The sequence below is a fragment of the Lupinus angustifolius genome, chromosome LG13, assembly GCF_001865875.1.
Source record: "Lupinus angustifolius cultivar Tanjil chromosome LG13, LupAngTanjil_v1.0, whole genome shotgun sequence".
Lineage (NCBI taxonomy): Eukaryota > Viridiplantae > Streptophyta > Magnoliopsida > Fabales > Fabaceae > Lupinus > Lupinus angustifolius.
In genome coordinates, this window is record NC_032021.1 from 16,887,768 (window position 1) to 16,909,820 (window position 22,053).

The following is a 22,053-nucleotide window of genomic DNA, read 5'->3' on the forward strand; positions in this document are numbered from 1 at the left end:
TGTAAACTCATATATATTGGACATTAGAAAAGCATTATTCTCATTCTTGTACTCATTATCACTTACCTCCTCTTTGGGCCAGAACATGAAAATTACAAAAGTTGGTGAATTTTTTTTAACTCCATCCAGAAACATGTTTTCATAAGCAACACTACCATACATATTCTATTCAGTATTGAACTCTCCAATATTAAATGAATATCTTAACATGTGGTATAACATTTTTTTTTAACGGTTCATATTTTAATTATTTTCAATAAAATAAATTTAAAAATCAACAAACTGATTATTTGTCTCACATTTAAATAGAAGAGTCTAATACTATAAAAGCTAAAATTATCTGTCTGTCATCAATTGAAATAAGTGTAAGATAATTTTGCTTAAAATCTAAAACTTCAAAATTAGATGAGGTTGGATTCTTTTTCTATAAATTAAATCAAAATAAAAGAGTTCATTACACTCTCAAAAGAATTAATTATTTTTCTTACACATAAGCATGATCTGGAATCTAGACTTATTTATTATCTCCTGAGCTGGTTTTCAATTATCAAGGTGGGTGATGATAAGATATAAGTAAGGTATCTTGTTACTCTGATATATCTTTTGGATCACATGATTGTCTCTCCCAATAAATAATTTACATAAATCAAATCTTTAAGAATTGTGGTCTGTAGAAATGAGAGTCAAGTTACATTACTAGACTAACATCTTGGTATAGATAGTCGTTCCAAAACAAAAAAATAAATAAAACAAAAACAAACACTTTGGTTATCCATCACTTAATGGTTTTCAATAATGAGGAAGGGTGTAACAGTAATTTACCATAAAACTGTTACCAAAATTTGATTCCATTGATTAAAAGAAAACGATTGTTACCTAAATGAGTTTGTCACCATTTATGTTCCTGGTATTGTTCAACCACATCATTAATTGCATCAATTACCTTAAACAAAAATCTGGGTTTTGATGCTATTCTGTTAATTTCTCAAAGGGTTGTGTTGTTTTTGCAATCTTTTAATAATGGACATTGAACCCTCTTCAGATTCACCTGAAAGATTCAAGCTTTACGATGAGCTGGAGTTGCTTGAGTTTCAGGATAAGTTTGTCATCAAATCCCATCAATCATCAAATCAAGGGTTCTGGATTAACCGTTGTGATGGGAATATCAATTTATTAGATGGTATTTTTTTTTTCATTTCATGATTGGTTTCAGAGAAAAATGCAGCCAATCAGAGAGAATGAATTGAAAAGTTAAGTCTTTTGTGAAGTAGAAATAGTTCTTAGGGTCTTGGAATTTTCATGAGAAATTATTTAATTGTAAGCTGTGTATTGGTTTTGGTTTTCTGCTATTTTGAGAATGAAAACAAGATCATATGTAATATTAAACTCCGAGTCATAGTCACCTCATACGTGGTTCTCTTTGGTATGGCGAAGTACGTGGTATGTTAGGGGTATATTCAGTAGGGTAACTATAGCTCTTTGCATAGTCATTTCTAGTGCTGATTCTTGTAGGTTTGAATCAACTTTTGTTTCATCATAGGAGAAATACCTAAGGATAAAATTATTTCTTATTTGTTGTAACCCATTCATGTAAGTGAGTGTATATTACCAATTCTGCTTCTTTCTTTTACTTAAATTGTAGCTAAATTCGATTCGTTCTTTAAAGGGAACCAATTCGCAAAAGAAACACAAATTGGTACGAGAGAACCAATTCGCGATTTTCTACCAAAATGAGAGAATGGTGTTTCAATGCTCTGAGTATCTCAATTTTCACTTTTTTGAATCAGTTATAGACAAAAGGAACTTGTAGTTTCTTACATTCATTCTGAGGTTTTAGTTGACTCTTATTTAGGTATTTAGTTTCAGCTTCAGGAAAGCAAGATTTACAAATTTAGAAACCTTTTAAATTCACCATCTTATTGTAATAGTTTCCCTTTTTATGATTTTTTCTCTAAATTTCTTTTTGCAGGTGACACAAACTTAGAAAGCCCATCAAATACATCTACCATTTATGGTGTGGTGGGAACAATAAGATTGGTTGTAGGTAGATATGCTTGTATGCTTTTATCTCGATTCTTGAGTTGTATTTATATATACTTGCATATGCATTCGTTTTACTCATTCATCTGTCTGCACGTTAACTGCTAGCTCGGCTTGTAGTAACATCTTATCCTGTCCTGGTACAGCTTGAGAATATTTGTTTGTTCATAGTGTGTTGGCTTGGAAAAAATAAATCTAGTGGTGTTTACTAAATGTGCGGTATTTGTATATAATACTCAATGATATGTGCCTTGGCGTAGGAACTTATGCCATTGTAATAACCTCGCGAAAAGAAGTTGGAAGTTTTCTTGGTTTTCCGGTATATCACTTGACGTCTATGAGAGTACTTGCCTGCAATGAGGCATTGAGGTTTGCAACTGGTCAAGAAGTAAGGATTTATGTAGTCAGAAGTTATATGTCATCATTCAAATGTTATTTGTGTCATTTAATGTGTCCTCTGTGTATATCCGTCTTTAGAAAAAGGATGAGGCTTACTTCACGACTCTGTTGAAAGCAGTGGAGTCAATGCCGGGCTTGTACTATTCGTATGAAACAGATATTACATTAAGGTAAGAATCACATTCTTTTAGCCACATTGTTATCATCTTAGTTGTGTCACATCGATATCATTCTAAAGTTGATGTTCATAATATTTAATTCCTTGTGTCACTAGCTTGCAGATAAGAAGCAAGTTAGTAGAAGGGTGGATGCGTAAGCCGATCTGGAAGCAGGTTGGTTGACGTAATGCTTGATCTTCTGGGAATAATTGTCATTTGGGGTCCAATCATTTAGTGCACAGTTTCTTAGATTAAGGTCTACTGTTTCATACCTTCATCGCGAGTAAAGCATTCTGCCACAACATTTTGTTCATGTGTGATTGAATTCTGTTGTGTGTTAGAGCTTAAGTTTCATGTATATCTTGTTTCAATCAGCTTATTCTACTTCAGTTTGATCCATTATTTTACTGTTCAGTTCGGCCATGAAGTCATTTCATTTCAAAGAAAGACTTGGCCCCTGTTTTTTGAGTACTACCAAGGGTATCTCCTAACCCTATGGGTAAGGAACTAATCCCTTTCGGAGTGCATGGCTGCCCCTCCCAACAAGTATCGCTCTCAGGAATCGAACCCTTGACCTTTTAGTCTTTCTGAGGATCTAGCGGGAACTTATATCACTAGACCAATGCTTTGTTGCTGACTTGGCCCGTGTTGATACCATAAAATGCAATTATCAGCAATAATTTTTTGACAGTTTTAGGTTTCCTTTTTCCATTTGTATTTCAGGCTGACCCTCGATTTGTATGGAACAGACATCTTTTGGAAGAGCTTATTGAGTGTAAGGTTAGATAACTTGGCAGTACTTCCTGTTTACTGAAATGAAAATGCTTTTAATTATACTGAAAAATATGTGTTTTAAAATTCTTAATGAACTTCATCATTTCATTCTTCGTATAACCAGGAGGTTTGTCCCCTTAACTAATAATATCTTTACGGTGGCAGCTTGACAGATTCATCATCCCCCTAGTACAAGGGAATATCCTTTAATTTAAATTACCTCTGCTCCACTCAACCCCGTTGTTTGTTTGTGTGTGTGTGATTGTGCTAATGTCACCTTGGGAAGCCGGTAACGTTCTCCCTTAACTCGGGTTTAAGCTTCCAAAAGACAGAGTTGAAGGTAAAAGACACACTTTCTACAGTAACATTAATTTCAAGGAGATGTACGCGGCGCCTAGGTACAATGTCTCGAAGATGCTTCCTTCTTATAATAATATCATCATGAATTTGGAATAGCTCGTTATAATATGACAACATGGTGACGTAGGAACAAGAATGTGGAGAAGAGGAGCTAACCTTGATGGCGACACTGCGAATTTCCTTGAAACTGAACAGTTGTTTGAAACTGAAGATTTCAGGTCCTCATTTTTGCAGGTAATACTTATACTCTAATGAAGTATCAATTTCTAGTAATTCCTTTCACTAGTTTCTCCTTACAGTTGGTTATGTTTTTCATTACCATATCTGTCCATTTTTATATAATGTTGCTGTTGCCAAAAATGCTAATGGGTTTCGAGCGCTTTATTTTCCCGATTACAAGTATAGATAATAAGGTTTTTCTAAAAAACTAAACATGCATTGGGAAGTAATGTTAAAACATGGTTCATGAACATTTGGCATCTCATTTTCCACAGAAAACTTTTTATATGCAAACATCAATTTGTTGTGCTACTAGTTTCTTATTTGTATTCCGATTAATTTCTTTTTCAGGTTCGAGGTTCAATTCCTATCCTGTGGGAGCAGATTGTTGATCTAAGCTATAAACCGCACCTTAGGGTTATTAGTCATGAGCAAACAGTACACTTCTATTTCTGGATTTTACCAGCACTTCAATGATTCTACCATGGGATTTCCACTAATAAATGTTTCTTTTGTTTTTCCTCTCCACTCTTTCTTCAGCCAAATATTGTGACGCGTCATTTCAATGACCTCAAACAAAGATATGGAGAGATAATAGCAGTTGATCTAACCGATAAAGTATGGCTTCTTTTGCTCTCTTTATACTTTAAACTGTGAAGCTGCAGAAAATTTATTTCTTACTTTTTTTGCGAACCCGAAGATATGTAGCATCTTCTTGATGCTTGGGAGGCAAGGATATTCGTGATTGTGTAAAAATGTGTTTACTTTTCAGTTTGGACTAAAAAACTGGCTGCTTTATAGACTCTTTGCTTAAAATCGTATTTAAATATTTCCTTCTTTTCTTGCTCACCTTATCTTTCCCCGAAATTTAAAGTAGGGAAATTGAGAAGGGTGTGTTTTGGTAAATACATTAATTAACCACTTATTCAATAAACTTCTTTGGAATAAGCTAAATAGAACTTATTTTCATAAGCCTCAACCAGCCAGTTTCCCGTAGCAAGTGCATGTTATTTTGTATCTCTTTCGAGAAATTTATTGTTAATTTTACTGTTGTAGCATGGTGAAGAAGGTCAATTAAGTGCAGCATATGCGGCTGAAATGCAAAATCAGCAAAATGTGAGGTACGGAGTGCTGCTATAGCTTAAACGGTATCAGTGTGTCTATATGATTATTTTGTGTCTCTTATCTTTTCCTCTTCTATGATACAATTTTCTGTTTATGACTCATGGATTATGGCAGATATATGCCTTTTGATTTCCATTGCCACTGTGGAAGCTCAAACTTCGATAATCTGAAAATCCTCTACGATGACATCTCAGAGGATTTTGAAAAACAAAGGTAATGAAAAAAAAAAATCAATAGCTAGTTGCGACGATCCAGATATGCTAGCAATTTATAATTCAGATTTTTAATGATTGCTATTTCAGCTGAGCAGATACTTCTTGATAGATAGTAAGGGAAATGTACTAGAGGAGCAGAATGGAATTGTCCGAGAAAACTGCATTGATTCCCTTGATCGAACAAATGTTACTCAGGTTTGCTGACAAATCATTAGTCGGATTCTGGTAAATCATAATTACTCATTTTGACTATCTTGTTTCTGTTTGTAGTGTTACTTGGCCGAGAAGTCATTAAATCTACAGTTGCAGAGGATTGGATTGCTTACTCTCTCTGAGTCCATTTCTATGTTTGTTGAAGAATTTGGAAAATTTAGAACATGTACGGAACTTCTAGATAATTTCTTCCGTTCGTATTTTTGAATCATTGCCCGGTTTAATTGAGCTCTTTTTATTATATTTAGTGTGGGCAGAGCAAGGTGATGAGATAAGTCTCGAGTATGCTGGGACTTTTGCCCTTAAAGGGGACCTAGTTAGGTACTATTTTAATTTCTTTTACTACAATCCTGTGGTTCAATGTTCCCTTCTTTTTTCTTTTGATACTTGTACATTTTGGAAACATGCTGCAGATATGGTAAACAAACACTAACTGGAATGATTAGAGATGGGATGAGTGCGATTTCACGATATTACTTGAATAACTTCCACGATGGTGTTCGGCAGGCAAGTTCACTATTATCATCACTCATTTAAATGAAATCTACCCGATCTTAAAAGTATTTAATAATTTGAATGTCTTTTGCAGGACGCGCTGGATCTGATAAGTGGTCATTATAATATCAGTAGAAACAGCCCTTCTCTCCAGCAAAATAATTTCGAACCTTTTTCGGTAAGTAGCATCAGGTCCCAGTCTTCTAATTTATATCGCTTCCAACCCTGAAAGTTTGTAATGAAGTAAGAAAGAAAATGTCATTTCAGAATCCATTCAACAGATCCTGGAGGGGGTTGGAATAATGTAGTAGCTGTTTTAGTTTTTATGCTGATCAAGGTTGATAACTTAACATATACGGGACGACATAAACAAAAATGGTTGCATAGTGCATTCTGGTGTATAACTAAATTTAGCATATTATCGGCAAAAATACACATACCCCAAGCCTAACCAATTCTTGACGTGCGATTTCAGCTTTTATATATAGAATAGAGAGCTTATAGAAAGTTTATTTGGACTAATGAGAATAGCTTATGAAAAAAGTTTATGACTTTAGTACAATTATTTTTTAGCTTATTTCAATAAGCTCATTAGAGAAGCCTATGAAAGTAAACTATTTTTAGCTTATTTCAAAAAACTCTTCTTGAATCTTTGCGAAATACAAAACTTGTTAAACAAGATGTTAATTAAGCTATTTACCCGAACGCGTCTGTACATGCTGGTGTGGACATAGTTGATAACTATCTTAGTTTCATATTTTAAAATGGCTTATACAACAAATTCTCAAGTAGAATTGACTTGTTTTGATAGAAAACTATAAACATGCAGATCCTTCCGGTGGCATCAGCTTTGATAATTGGAGGTTTGACAGCAACAACCTTAACTCTTCAGCAAGGTATATGATTCTTCATTTCTTTGTTTCATCCATCCGAATAAAGGGTCGTCGACGTTTATTATTTTTATTGTTCCTTGCTGGTTTTTCTAGCGGGCCGAAATGCGCATCAGTATGTGTCTTCTGTAGTTTATGCTGGAATAACTGCTGGGGTAATGGCCATTGTCAAAGCTAATGGAAGACAATTATGTTCAAGGCCACGTTTGTGTGGTCTCTTGTGATACAAGTAATCTTCATTGTTTACCAATCATTTGAACAAAATGTAGAAAAATTTGTATGATCTCATTCTGCAAAATGAAAATATGTTTCTTATGGATAGAAATACCTTTATAGTGATTTCAGTTTGGTTAGCCCTTAGTTTGTGAGCACATTAAGCCAACACCAGTAAGATCGGTGAGATCGGTTACATGAATCAAATGGCGTTATGATATTCTATTATTAAAGAAAATGTGCATTACAAATAAAGGAATTATCTTATATTTTCGTGATGTGTACACATTATTTTTTTATGAAGTTTAAATTCAAAAACTAAAGGAAAAAACTTACATGGCTAATACTTAATATAACCCCATGGCAACCTTGTAATAATTTTTGGATGAAACTTAACAAAAGATTAGTATTGTATAATCCATAATTTTAAACTATTGATGAATATTAGTACTATAGTTAAGCATCAATGACCATTGATACTTTGAAATTGATCCTCTCAACTTATTTACAAGCATATTAAATGTTATCTAAGTTATGGTTAAATGTATAACTTTTTATAAGTTAATTGTACTAATGAAAACAATTATTTATCTAACACACTCCAATCACAACATTGTGCAAGAATAAAATGTTGTGTGTGAAGTTAATTTTCTCTGTCTTAGTTGGCTCCATTTCTAGAATTCTCTGTCTTATTTGGCATATGACATTTGCATGTGTCAACATATTAGTCCTACTCACCAAAGTTTGAATGAAAATCTAAAATCTCAAACAGAAAAACTTGTATGGACACGAAACCATATAGAGACAACTAATAAAATTTTGACAACATATTAAATTTAATCTCAAATGATAGCATCAAAAAATATAAAATGTATTTATCATTATATATGATGTGTTACATGTGTCTCCATTTAAGTTTTTCTCGATCTCAAATCCCAACACTAAACCATAATTGAGTCCATCACATGAATAACCAACCCCACTCACTTCTCATCAATATACTCAACTCCCTCAGTTCATCCCCCTTTATCACATTTTTCTAAAAGATACTTGCTACATATTTAATACCACCCACTTCCTCATATCTATCTAACAAACTAACATAGTTTAATATTTCAATCTATATTATTTTTATTTAAAAATCAATAATAATTAATATATGAATAATAAATAATATACTGAAAATAAAAAATACATACTCATACATATATCTACACTTATTTTTAGGTAAAAATAATGAGTATGTACGTATACCCAATAAAATTTTATGTTTAATTATATATTTTTAATAATAATATATAACATACGATAGAATTGTTATTATAGATCATAACTAAAACTTATTATAAAATAATAATAAAATAGATTCGGAATAATAAAAAATTATAATATATATAATGTTTAATTAATAATGATAACGATAATTATGATATTAGTCTAGGAATAAAATATATATATTAATTGTATATGAATTTTATATATTGTTATTATATTATTTGTCACTCATATTTAATAATTATTGATTTTTCAAAAAATAATTTAAACAAAATACGAATAATATAATAATTATGTATAATTTTTTATATTTTGATAAATACATAGATATTAGAGTTGTATATATATTTTTAGTGTAGGTATAGGTAATTTTGGTTAAGTTGAAGAAAGATATTATTGTGTATGTTTTAGAGTACACGTAGTAATGTTCCAATATTTATGCATTACCACTTATCTCTTAAAGTGGCGACAAATTGCACCGAAACAATTCCCCACTACTTAACTACTCTTTTTATCTCTTTTTTCTCTCTCTGTTTTCACTAACACATTCTTCTTACTCTGTTTTTTTCCATTACCTTTCTCTTCCAACTATTGCTTCCACCTTCTTCCTAATCAATCCAACAACAAATTCTTATACCCTTTTTCACAAAACTCATTTCCATAACAAAAACAACAAAAAAAACCCTATTAAATCACATTTATTAACTTTATTTTCTCCATTTCCCCTGTTTTTCTCTGTTTTCCTCTGTTTTCCTTTGAGTTAAGTTTCAAGATCTAGCATTGTGAATAGAGAAAATGGACATTGAAATAGGTTTATACCTTAAATAGTGTTTCAAGTAGGACTTGAATTTATTGAGGTTACTTACAACAACAACAACAACAACCTTATTAAATAACATCTCCTCTGTTTCTGTCACTCTGTTTTTCCCCCTGAATTCCTCTGTTTCTCTCACTCTTTGAAAATTGAAACACATAGATGAGTGATTCAAATATTGCATCATCTTTTGAGGCATTTTTCCATGGTTGGTTGATGAGACAAAGATGCCACCTTGATGAGCTTCTCTCAGCTCAACAACAACTACCAGATGGTGACAGCATCAGAGGATTGATAAACAGAGTACTCTGCCACTATGGACAATACTATGAAGAGAAATCAAAGGTTGCCCAAAACAATATCATCCTTGCTTTTTCACCACCATGGTTCACTTCATTGGAAAGAATGTTTCTTTGGGTTGGAGGGTTTAAGCCTGGGATGGCATTTGAGGTTGTGAGCACAGCTTTGGAGGGTGAATTATCTGAAGAGCAAAAGCATAGGTTGAGTCAAATCCAACAAGAGACAAAGTTGAAGGAGAGGGAACTTAATGATGAATTGGCTAAGTTTCATGAGAGTGTGGCGGCGCCGCCACTTGTGGAGATGGCAAGAAGCCATGGCAAGATGTGTTTGGGTGGGGCAACCTTGGATTCTCAATCCAATATATCTGGTAAAATTAGTTATATATACTTAGATAGTATTTTAAATTGTGGGTATTGTGATTGCGGCCGATGCGGGTTGCGCCGTTGGGGGTGTGAATTATTTTGACAAATATTTTTAATATCAATGCGGCCTTATGCTGTTCGATGCAGTTGCACTACAGCCTAAATGTCGTCCGATGTGATATTGTTGCAGACATCCAACAACTTTGCCTTGTTCATAAGGCAAAGTGTCATAGTTGTTGCAAACTTTAGATTTTACAAGGCAAGATGTCTTATGAAACCGAAGTTGTTGCAGAAATTAATGCAGTAATAACAAACCAAATTCATATAAACAACTTTATTTAGATTGATTAGGTTGTTATTATCCTAAAATCAAATCTGAAGATGATATATAAACAAATTTATTTAGATTGATTAGGTTGCTATTATCCTAAAAGCAAATCTGAAAGTGATATCTAAACAAATTTGTTTACATTTTAGGAACAATTTTTGTGTATATAATATTATCTGAGTGTGGTTGTACAGATAATATTGTTGTTTGGCTAAATATATTTGCATGTTAATGTTTTGTGGATCATGCAGTTCCAAGCACTTTGAAGGTGAAATTGGAGAATCTAGTTATAAGGGCTGATGGTTTGAGGAGAAATACAGCTTTGAAAGTTGTGCAGGTATTGAAACCATCACAGGCTGTTACATTCTTTGTTGCTGTGGCTGAGCTTCAGCTCAGGGTCAGGGCCTGGGGTTTGGAGAAGGATGGTCTGAGTGGAGGCTAAGTCTGAAGTCATCACGGGCATAGTTACTCGATTCATGCATGTCGTTATCCGGCGTGTCGCGTACCGGATTCATCTTAAGGGAAGTTCATAATATATCAAACGACAAACTGTGTATCCAAATGAACCACGTAGCCGTATTTAGGTAACTATGATCATAGGAATATATTTGAAGGCTGTTTATAAGGTGGTTTTAGGTTTAGTTTTTAGTTGATGTCTTCCCTTTTTTTCTCTTAGTGTTATTTTTAATTTGATTGTATTTTCTTTTGGAAAATGGTTTGAATTGTATAATGCATAGGTAGGCCTTAGCATTTAGCATTATGGATATGACAATTGAGTTTATTCAACTGTGAAGTCTTATATTAGATATAAGTCTATTAGGTTGTTTTAAGGTTTCAATTCAAAATGTGGTATCTCTCTTATGGCTTTCCACTCTTCCCGTAAAAGTAGAAATCTTTGATGGTTGGAGACTTCCCGGCCACAGCAAGATGAAGTCATAAGTCATACCATGCAAGCAGGTAGACAAATAAGCAGTTTAGGATCTCATTTTGAACCCCAGATTTCACTATTTGCTTGTTATATTTGCTGTACATAGCTAAGAATTATGTTATTTTTATTTTGTGTGATATTAAGTACATGTTTTTCAGTGAAGTACTTGGATATATAATTTGGAACCTTAAAAAATCACTTTTTAATGTATCACAAGGCATTGGGCATTGCATCAAAGTATTTATATTCTTTCCATCAACACATCACAACAAAAGATATACTTCCCAATCATCACATGTATCGTGATCTTACCTATGCACTACCCTTTCTACTAATGAAGAGGAGTCAGATTCATTAGGTGCTAATTAGATCTTGAATTTAATATAAGAGATTTCATGCTTGGTCTATTATATAATTATTTCCTAAAATTTGAATTAACTATGCATCTTAATTTAAGGTTACACTTATTTAATGATCACCCTATCATGAGATAAGTAAATAGTAAAACGTCAATTTAGTCGTTCAGATTGATATCATTCATCAATTTAGTCATAGAAAGGTAAATCTTAGGAATCTTCTCATAAGTATATTATATCCTTTCTAAAAATTATCTCGCAATCAAATTCTTAAATTAAGAAAGGAAAAATTTAGTCGTCGTCAATCAATTCTTGATGTCAATTTAGTAAAATATGGAAATTCAAGTATGAGATTAACTTTTTTATTATGTTAAAGGACCAAAGGAGTTGGGGTTGTAATCTTATTACTATATATGGTGAGAGAGGATTACAAACAGTGTTATTAAACTCGGACCGGTCAATGACTCGGTCAGGGTACTGGGTCAATAAATCATTGGTCGAACTAGTGGGTCAATCGTTGGACCGATTAACTCGATTTACATTAAAAATTCTAAAAAATTCATAATGCTACGTAACAACATTTAATAATTGTATACTAAAAATTTAAAAACATTAGCATACCTCATTAAACAACCAACAAAATAAGATTTTACTTTTATAAAATGACACAAACAAATTGAAAACATCATCAAACAACATATAAACTATGTTTTAACTACAACAAAAGTGTACAATAAATTTAAATTTTAATTACATAACGAAGATTTTGCTATAACATAAGTTAATAAATGACAAACATGACTACAAATAAGTTAAATGTACTTGATTTTCATTGAAAACCACATTGATTTGGTTGTATTTTAAAAAAAATCGGCGGATCCAATCAGTCCGACCATCTGAATCATCAGTTTTAGGCTTAAACAAACTAAATCAAGTTTTATAACACTCATTATAAATGTGGCAAATCATCACATAAGTTACAAAATTTCCTTACCAAAGCTAGCATGATATGGAGTCATTTATGTACCACTTTTTTTGTTCAAATAAGATCACAAGATAAGACTAGAGTATTGTTTCCTTTAACCTTAGAATTTGGAAAGATAGATTTATTTTAGTTTTGAATATAAGTTAATAAAATCTAGGACATTAATGTTTTAAATTCAAGGCAAGAAAAATGAGTCAATATTGGTCTGCATTGAGTTATTCATATTAAGATAATATTATAATAACATGATGCTTTTCTACTACTAAAAGAGGAGGATAGGAAGATAAGACACAAGTCGAGTACAATTTCCTTTAATCTTAGAATCCTAAAAGTTACTTAAATAATTAGGGCAATAATTTTTTAAGATAATTAATTAAAAGAAATTTTGAATAATAATTAATAATTAAAGTCACTTAGTGTGAAAAGATTTTGAAGGAACCACTTATTCAATAGTATTACATATAAGTCAAACACTCTTATATTTAGTAAAATCAATGAAGTTAATAAATTTAAATTAAACACTATAAGGAATATAGTAAAAGTTAAAATTAATATAGTAACATTTCTGTTTGTATATAATGTCATTGCATCCCGTTAAAAAAGGCAACCCAGTGCACAGTGCTTTGACTTAATAGGGTGTGGGAAAGTAGATGTACACAGCCTTACCGATTATGTGGTAACAGTCTGGAATCGTAGCCGAACCAGGGAAATATGTTGGTCTCATTCACTGTAGTCCAATACTTAACTTTGTCCCCAAATTCCGAAGCACACATTCACATATGCAGTGAAGTCTTTTTTTTTGTATTACTAAGGGTATCTCGTCAATCGTCATTATATGGGTATGTAACTAATCCCTTCCAGGGTACATGATTATCCCTCCCAACAAGTGTCGCTTCTTGAAATCGAACCCTTGAAATCTTTCCTACAAGCATACATATATAAATATGTTAATCCCTCTCAATAAGTGTCTCAACTATGTGACATATGCATCTAAGGTGGCAGCACCATTACAGAGTTGAAGTTAGGGAGTCATACACAATTCTTCAACTAATCCATCCTTCACATTCATTCTCAAGTGACAATAAAGATAACATGATGATACTTTTTTCATCTGAGACAAGAAACAAAACAGAAACAAGTATTAGCATCTGGTAACAAAATAAAATAAAAACTGCATTAAATTTCTTCAAATCAAAGAGAGCAAAAAACTATACAAATCTTTATACAATCATCCCAGTACCATTTATTTACACCCAAAAATCAGAAATTCACATGATCATTTCTTGGAAACAAAATCAACACAAAAATCATTAAAAGAAAACAAATACCCAACATTTAAATATCAAGTCTTAAAGTAAATCATCCTTAATTCTAAGAACCTATACAAAATCTCAACTGCACTCTGATCCTGAAACAAGACATTGAGCAGATTTTAAAAAAATATACAAAAAAAATGAGGGAGCTTTGGACTTCTTAGAAGGTAAAAGCCAAAACAAGAAAGTTCACAAGCATTTGCATATATAAGGTGAACTAATCTGAAAATCACAAGCAACATGTAACTCTGATCCTAGTTTTTGATATCAATAGAGTGAAGTAACCAACTATACAAAGAATTGATATCAACATGATACTCATAGTCTAATGACGAAATGGGTTACATATCAACCCAATAAATGACCATAAGTAAAGTAGAATATTAGAATCTGAGACTTCTAAACAATCCCCATTCTCATATCTCTTTTGTTCATTCTTTTAAAAGAACGGCTTATGGATGAGACTCTCACCCTTACCCTCACAAGCAAAGAGGGTAAGGATGAAGGAATAAATTTTTAAATGTTGATAAAGCAATTTCACAACCATGTAAGTGTACATGGCAAACATATATTAATGTGTAACTAGGAACCATTTACCATTACAGTAGCCCTCTAGCTATCATTTCACTAAGAAGCTTCTCTGCATCTTCATTCTTATATTTTTCTAAGAGCGCTACAATAATTATTTCAAAAGTTACAGCATCTGGGAGGCAATTATTTTCTTCCATTTTTGACTTCAATGCCAATGCTTCATCAAAAGAGTCCACTTTACAAAGCCCCCATATCATAGCATTACATATCCGAACATTTGGGTGATACCCTTTAATCAAAAAATGTTGAAAAACTTGTTTTGCAGTTTCAACTCTACCCACATTGCATAACCCGTGAATAAGTACAGTGTATGTGTACACATTTGGCTGAATTCCTTGGCCTTCAATTTTCTTGAGTAACGCAGTTGCCTCGTCAAGCTGATGATTTTTGCATAAAGTATCTAGTAAGGAATTGTAAGTAATAACATTGGCAGGTTGACCCCGATCATGCATCTCGTCAAGAAGCTTCCATGCGTGAGATAATCTCCCCGATTTGCACAAACCATCAATAAGAGAATTGTAAGTTACAGTATTAGGGGTGATACTTTTACGCTGCATTTCCTTAAAGAGATTCATGGCTTCACCCACCATTTTAAGCTTACAGTATCCATTAATTAGAATACTATAGCTTTGAACATTGGGAGTCGCTCCCATTTGAGGCATAGTGCTGAATACATGTTTTGCCTTGCTCACTTCATTCACTAAGCAGTAACCATCGATTAAAGAATTATAAGTAACAACATCCGGTTTCACACCAGCTTTTATCATAACAGCTAACAAACTCGTAGCTTCTGTGACCCTTCCTTCCTTAAAAAATGCATCAACTAATGTATTGAAAGTATAGATATCCGGGTCGATGTTTTTCATTACCATATCACTTAGCAAATCAGTCGCTTCCTTCAATCGATCTACGACACACAAACCATACATTAAAGAACTGTAAGTGAAAATATCAGGAGAAATTCCTCTAACAACCATTTCGGAATATAGATGAAGGGCCCTAGTTATGAGTTTATCTTTGCAGAGGCTATCAATGATAGTGTTGTACATTACCACATTCGGCTTCATGACTTTCGATTCAATCTTTCTCAACAACTGAGTTGCAGCCTCTGTTTGTCCTATTTTACATAACCCATTGATCAAAGTCCCATAAGTAATTGCATTTAACGGATAACCAAGTCCTATCACAGTGTCATGAAATTGAAGAGCTTTCTTAATATCACCACTGAGACAAAGACCATTGATGAGTGCGTTGAAGGTTATAGTATTTGGCTCATAACCCAATTTCAGAATTTTGGCCAATACAGAGAAAGCATAATCCATTTTATCCAAATGGCAGTAACAATTGAGTAAGATGTTCAAAGTAAAATTATCAGGGTTAATTCTCATTCGTTCAAATCGTTTGAAAAGGGAAATAGCAATAGGGTAATGCTTCATTTTCACAATGGACCCTAAAATTTGATTAAATTGAAAGATGGGTGGTTTCTTATGCATATGAAGCATGTGATTGAAGGAATGAACAGCATCATTAAGAGGGTTATTGAGATGAATTGGATGAAGAGAAAGAGAGAAAAACCTAAGAAGGAAAGAAGGGTATTGAAATTGAGGAATGAAAGAATGAAACTTTGAGAGAGAAAGAGAATAATACCTTTGAAATTGATACATTTGATTCTTGCAATGGCTGTTTGGAACACACTGAACTCAAATTAGGTCTTTTTCTGAATGATGACTTTGCACAGTAACAACAACGTTGGAACAGAACCATGATTTCAAAGGGGACACATCTTGTGTCCCACTAAGGTGCAATGTGATAGGAAATATAATTGGTCGAAAAATAATTAATAATTACAATTTTAACTTAAATAATTTTTTCCAATCAATAAAAGTAATTGTACATGAAGTGGTACAAAAAGTGGGACAAATGTGCTTCCGATTTCAAATGGGTTTATCTCTAATATAATATTCTAGGAATCATTTCATAAAATTATAGTAAATTAAATTCATCACATGAGTTTTAGTGAAATTATACAAATTATTTACTATTTTTAAACTTATACAAATCACCTCTAATTATATACATATGTTACATTGATTACAACTGTGTAAAAGATAAGTATAATTTCTTAAATAAAAATTGAAATGGCGATGATTGTAATTAAGTTAAATATAATGATATTTATTGTGAATACAAGTTCAAATAGTATAAGAATTAATATTTATTTTAGAGCTGTCAAAATGTGCGGGCCCAGTCGGGCTAGCCCGCCACAACTCGAAAATTTATAGGGCTTGGGTATCATTTTAGGTACTTTTTATTAAATCCGGACTTTTTAGCCCAGTCCGGTCAGGCTATTATAAATTCGGGCTTAGGCCAGGCTTACCTGGACGGGTTTGGGCTACCCATTTTTCTTATATATTTTAATCTTTTTTGAGACTTTTGGCTTGGTAATAAGCACTAAATGAAAATTTACCAAATAACTTTAAATAAAAAATTATTAATAAGTATTATGTTATTATGTATTTAATTAGATTTAACTTTACCACAAAAATATAATAAAGAAAATAATGTTTACAACAAAACTAAAATCAGCATAAAATGTTTATCATAGAGAACTCAACACCACCAAATTTAATATAATAGTTCACAATGAAAGTGTTGATAAATAACATACAAAAGATAATATTTTTATTAGTAATAAATGTTTATAGAACAATTCTTGGTGAGGAGATATGACTTTTATATATTGTGATGTACTTTATCTATTTTATGTATTTTATTTATCTTTTAATTTACTAGGTTGAAATTTTTATTATATTTAATGTATTTCAATTATTTTATTTTTATAATTTAAAAAAATATTTTTATTAAAGATATATGATAGGTTATTTTGGAAGATGATAGTTGGTTAGAAAGTTAGGAATTGACAAGTTAGGTTTATGTTAGTTACTTGCTTTACAAGTTTTCTTTTCTCTTGTATAAATAAGTCATATTGACTCACTTCTTATTCAATCAATTCAATTCGTTCAATGAGAATATTATCAATCTTTCTTTCTCATTCTTCTTTCTTTAAGCTTTTTTAAACTTTCTTTTATACACTTCTTGATTCATCAATGAGCTTTCTTTTCACGGCTCTTACCACATTTTAACATTTTTAGTTATAATAAATTATAGTGATTTTTAATTATTAATAAATAAGTAATTATTCTTAATAATTTGTTATATTTATTGTAAAATATAAAAGTGTGGGGTAGGTTGTCTGATCCAAATAAGAATAAGAATGATATTTGTCATTGTAAAGAAAAAGTAGATATTGTTCTTATTTTATGAGAAATTATAATAAAATTACAAAATAATATGTGAAACTCAAATAAAAATGAAAATTTTATTTGTTGAGGGAGATTCTCTAACTACATTTCTTTTCATGTTTCGCCCTATTGCATTAAACTTGTTGGGATAATGGTGAGTATGAGTTGTTAGGATATTTAGGTTATAATACATTATTCTATATTGATGACGAACACTTTGAATGATAATCTTAACATGTGTATATTATTCTAAAATAACAATTAAAATGGGATGGATGAAGTAAATATTATTTAATAAACAAGTTTGTTAGCTTTGATATGTGATATAGTATTATGATTTTGTTCGATTCATATATTATTCTTTGTGAAAATCAATACTTAAGATTGGGAAAACTCTATTATTGGGTGTTGGGTTAGGCACATTTCAATCAATCTTAATCACAAAGGGACAACATATAGTTGAGCTTTGCCACTTACATTTAATATTACTTGAATTTTGGCATGTGCATAAATGTGTTTTCCATCTTATGCTGAAAGCAATTGCACCCTTTAACAACCAAATTTCCCTTTATGTGTCATTTGTTTATTTGAACAAGTCTACAAAAAAAAAAAAGGTGAATATCTTTTATCCTATAAAAGTATACCATTTCATGTATTATTATTTGTGATTGATTAGAAAAATACTTAATTTTTAAAATTTTAATTTAAATGTAATTTTTCAATCAAACAAAAGCAGTGACACATTTTTCGGAAAAAAAAAGAAACAAAATTCATCCATTTAAAAAGAGAATGGGTTAAACACACGATTTTCAACATCTTGTGTCTCTACATTTCCACCTTAGATTAAGATTAGTCACCAATATTATGTCATATGTATGTGCTTATTTGTACCATGACATATCTATTGTTAGACTCGATAAAGACAGTCAAAATAATACATTTTTGTGACATTAAATTCTACATCATAATATCCATAATCCCCAAAGATAATAATATAGAAAACATGTTATCTTATATTTTGGAAAAATCTATATGATCATTTTAATATAAAGGATTAATAAATGTATATATCCTACAATATAATCATGATATAAAGGATGAATTTATCTGAATATACCAAAATCTTAAAGATAAATAATATATCATGAGAAAAGTAGATACTCAAGTAATAAGGATCCAAATGTTTTTACCATATTTTAAAAGGTATAAATAAGACGTCACATAAACTCAGTCAATGATGAAACAACACACAATTAAAGGAGGAATGAAGTCAGAAAACCATACTGAGTCGTGGTGGTGCCTTGTACACAAAGAGATTGTGTAGTAGTTAAGGAGACATCGAGTTTATTCAAGTGTGAAGTTCCACATTGAATATGTGGGGATGATTAAAAGAGTTTATAAGTAAAAAAAACTCATAAAACTAATGTCTTTAAAGTTTTAGTTAGTGTCTCATTTGTGACTCTCCACTCTTTTCATATTCAATAACAATGGAACCATGATGGACATTATTATCTTATCCCATTGCTTTTGAAAAGTGGATCAAGTAATTGAAAATTTATTTTATGAAAGGAGAATGATGAAGTTAGAAGCCATGGTGCTTCCATAGTACTTCTTCATCACTCTCCATTAACATATACATGTTCTCTCTTTTCCTTAATTTATGTAAAATTAGGTGGTGACAACCCAATATCTAAATCACAAATCGAGGACGATCGCTAGCTATACTAAACTAATTGAAATCCATATCGGGTTTTTAATACTATATATTACTTGTTGTGTAGATGATTAATATTTTGGTTCTTTAAATATGACATTGGAGCTTAATTCTTATAGTGTGAAAGAAAAAACTTTAGTAGATGACGAAACTTCCATTGATTAACTTTAAATTTAAAAAAATAATTACTTTTTGGATTGACTTATAATACATTAATAGTAAAAAAATAAATACATTAATGTTGTAAAAAATACAGTATCAATTAATAATCATCATTGTATTTTTTATAGTTTCCCAATAATTATCCAAAAAAATTATATATACATGAGATGATGTATAATTGATTAAGTGTACACACATAAAATGTATCCAAAGTAAATTCATACTCTTATCATAGTCTCATGCATGTGATATTTTTCTCGTTTGAAATTTGACTACAATCTCATCAATATCATTATTGCATGCATTGTAGCATAATATCTTGTTCCTCAATATTTGTTGGCCATTATAAGTAGTAGTGTGATCTGAATAACTAAAGTATCTTCTCATATTAAGAGATAATTTATCTCATTCATCCAGTAAAAATATGACATGTGTATTATTTTGTCTAATTTTAAAAATATTTTTATAGAAAATGATTTAATAAAACACATGCATAATTTTAATAGTTAAAGAAGATAATTTATCTCTTTATACGAAAAGAAACTTTATTCTCTATCTCATTATTAGAATTCATTCTCTGCTATCACTTCATATAATTTGATTCTCATGTGATTTCATATGTATTGTCTTTGATCTTATGCTGCTCTTGCGTCCCTATTACATGCTGAGTTTAGATTATCATGGTTGCACCACAAGTGGCCACAATTGTGATTGTAATGCTCACCCAGAAACTCCAAAAATTGCAATATTATGGTTTTAATTGTAAAAAATGAGGTATTTTTATATATATCTAGGAGCTAAGTGAAAAAACATATAAAAAACATAGGACATTAGATCTCTAATAAATTTATTCAGATCAGTTATTATGTATTCTTTTAACTCATTTACCTTTATATAATATATAGGACTTTTTCCAGGGAAGAGGTCCAGAACATTGGTCACCATTCTTTAAAACAATTTCTAATGTGGATTTCTATGGTTGCCAAGTATTTTTATGACATGATACTACATATAGAATAAAGTGACAATTTAACTTATTTTCCGGTTATCATTATAAGACATCATATACAAATGATTTAATGTCAATAAATTATCATTATTAATATGTTAGTTATTATTGACTTTCAAACAAAAGTATTACAAACCAATAGTGAATAATATGCTGATAATGTAAAAAAATTACACCAACAATGCATAGATTTTGAATTCTATAAAAAAAGATAGGATGGTTTTTTATAAGGTATTTTATTACAATTTTTATGAAATGTTTAGTTTTTCCTCTACTTGTCCTTATTAAATATTTTAACTTTCTTGTGTTGAAGAGAACAAATCCTCTCAAATGAATAATAAAGTTCGAATAATATAAAATAAAAAAAAACCCAACAACTAGAACCAACTTTCAGAAAATACATCCAAAAGAGGATAAAGAAAGAAATAAAAACCACCTAAACCACAAACCATCTTGCCCTTTAATTTTAGTTAAAAAAAGTAATAACCCTTCAAAAATTTGGAGTCATTTACAATGCACAACTTCACAGAACATCAAGGTTGACCTAGAGGCTATTGCATAATTCCCTAGTTGCCTACTATTACCAGGACACTTTCATAAAGATGGACAATGAACCTATGTCACATAATTTTTCGTGTTTTAATGTCTTTAGTCGATCAAATTTTATAAAATAATATTAAAAAAATAGTTTATATTTTTATGATATTTCTTTTTAATTGAGTGTAACGTTCAAATTGACTTAGGATACAAAGTGAGACATGAATTAGAAAATGTGATATGCATCACTTAAAGATATTAACCACGTGAAAATTATTTATAGTTTTTCCAAAAGATTCCTTGCCCATTTAGCTTTCCTTGCCCATTTAGCTTGAATATATAGTAGTAATTAATACCCTTTATAGAAAATTGGAGTGATTTAGAAATCACAACTTTACAGAACATCAAGGAATTGACGTAGGGTATTGCATGATTTTTCTTTGGATGTTTATAAATAGATAAAAAGTCCAACCTTGAATTCTGACCACTTAAAAGAGACACTTTTTATGATTTTTATGTGTTTGGTTGAGTCACTATTGGGACCAAACTACTTGCACAATGCACATGGCTATGGTAATACATTATGAATCGATGTTAACATCACTACGAGATATGTAATGTGAGTTTTGCACATGTTCTTGATGTATGTATTTAGGGTCCAATATTTAAGAAAAGGAAGAAAATATTAAAAGAATGATGGATAAATATTGATTATATATAAATTTTTATATTAATAGTACATAAATATTATATTTGTGATTTTTTTTATGTAGTTCATAGATACAAATAACAACAACGATATTTAGGAGAGTAGGTTTTTAGGGGAAAACTAAGACTATATTAAAGATATCATTATTATGTGCTTGCTCAAGTAGCATTAACATATATCCTAACTAGGGGAAGAATGGAAATATAAGATGATTAAGTAAACATCTACTATGGTAAACCTTCATTCACTTCAAAAGTCATGCCACCT

General features: G+C 31.0%; 3 protein-coding genes and 1 long non-coding RNA gene across 8 annotated transcripts; 2 read left to right on the forward strand and 2 right to left on the reverse strand.

Annotated features, from left to right (window-relative positions):
- LOC109325290 (phosphoinositide phosphatase SAC8-like) lies at positions 846–7,227 on the forward strand. Of its 3 annotated transcripts, none has more exons than XM_019557571.1 (20): positions 846–1,180; positions 1,970–2,044; positions 2,301–2,428; positions 2,518–2,609; positions 2,714–2,771; positions 3,321–3,377; positions 3,537–3,570; positions 3,689–3,769; positions 3,859–3,965; positions 4,302–4,367; positions 4,491–4,568; positions 5,007–5,071; positions 5,190–5,288; positions 5,386–5,485; positions 5,561–5,669; positions 5,752–5,824; positions 5,917–6,010; positions 6,093–6,176; positions 6,810–6,894; positions 6,985–7,227. In XM_019557571.1, the coding sequence occupies exons 1-20, from the start codon at positions 1,021–1,023 to the stop codon at positions 7,110–7,112; spliced, it is 1,773 nt and encodes a 590-aa protein (XP_019413116.1). In that variant the 5' UTR covers positions 846–1,020; the 3' UTR covers positions 7,113–7,227. The 3 variants fall into 3 exon arrangements, with proteins under 3 accessions (XP_019413116.1, XP_019413114.1, XP_019413115.1); XM_019557569.1 differs by having other exon boundaries at positions 847–1,180; positions 4,302–4,388; XM_019557570.1 differs by having other exon boundaries at positions 849–1,180; positions 4,302–4,388; positions 6,828–6,894.
- LOC109325291 (pentatricopeptide repeat-containing protein At3g22470, mitochondrial-like) lies at positions 1,708–16,123 on the reverse strand. Of its 3 annotated transcripts, XR_002105115.1 has the most exons (3): positions 14,360–16,123; positions 13,485–13,560; positions 13,021–13,371 (listed from the first exon to the last, which is right to left on the reverse strand). XR_002105115.1 is itself a non-coding variant. In XM_019557573.1 (2 exons), the coding sequence occupies exon 1, from the start codon at positions 16,015–16,017 to the stop codon at positions 14,362–14,364; it is 1,656 nt and encodes a 551-aa protein (XP_019413118.1). In that variant the 5' UTR covers positions 16,018–16,123; the 3' UTR covers positions 1,708–1,722; positions 14,360–14,361. The 3 variants fall into 3 exon arrangements, 2 of the variants coding, with proteins under 2 accessions (XP_019413118.1, XP_019413117.1); XM_019557573.1 differs by lacking the exons at positions 13,021–13,371; positions 13,485–13,560 and adding an exon at positions 1,708–1,722; XM_019557572.1 differs by lacking the exon at positions 13,021–13,371 and having other exon boundaries at positions 13,381–13,560.
- LOC109325295 (protein DOG1-like 4) lies at positions 8,931–11,318 on the forward strand. The gene is made up of 2 exons (XM_019557578.1): positions 8,931–9,857; positions 10,432–11,318. The coding sequence occupies exons 1-2, from the start codon at positions 9,353–9,355 to the stop codon at positions 10,620–10,622; spliced, it is 696 nt and encodes a 231-aa protein (XP_019413123.1). The 5' UTR covers positions 8,931–9,352; the 3' UTR covers positions 10,623–11,318.
- On the reverse strand, positions 13,864–20,686 carry LOC109325296. The gene is made up of 3 exons (XR_002105116.1): positions 20,673–20,686; positions 17,345–17,347; positions 13,864–14,010 (listed from the first exon to the last, which is right to left on the reverse strand). It is a non-coding gene; the product is annotated as an uncharacterized LOC109325296 (long non-coding RNA).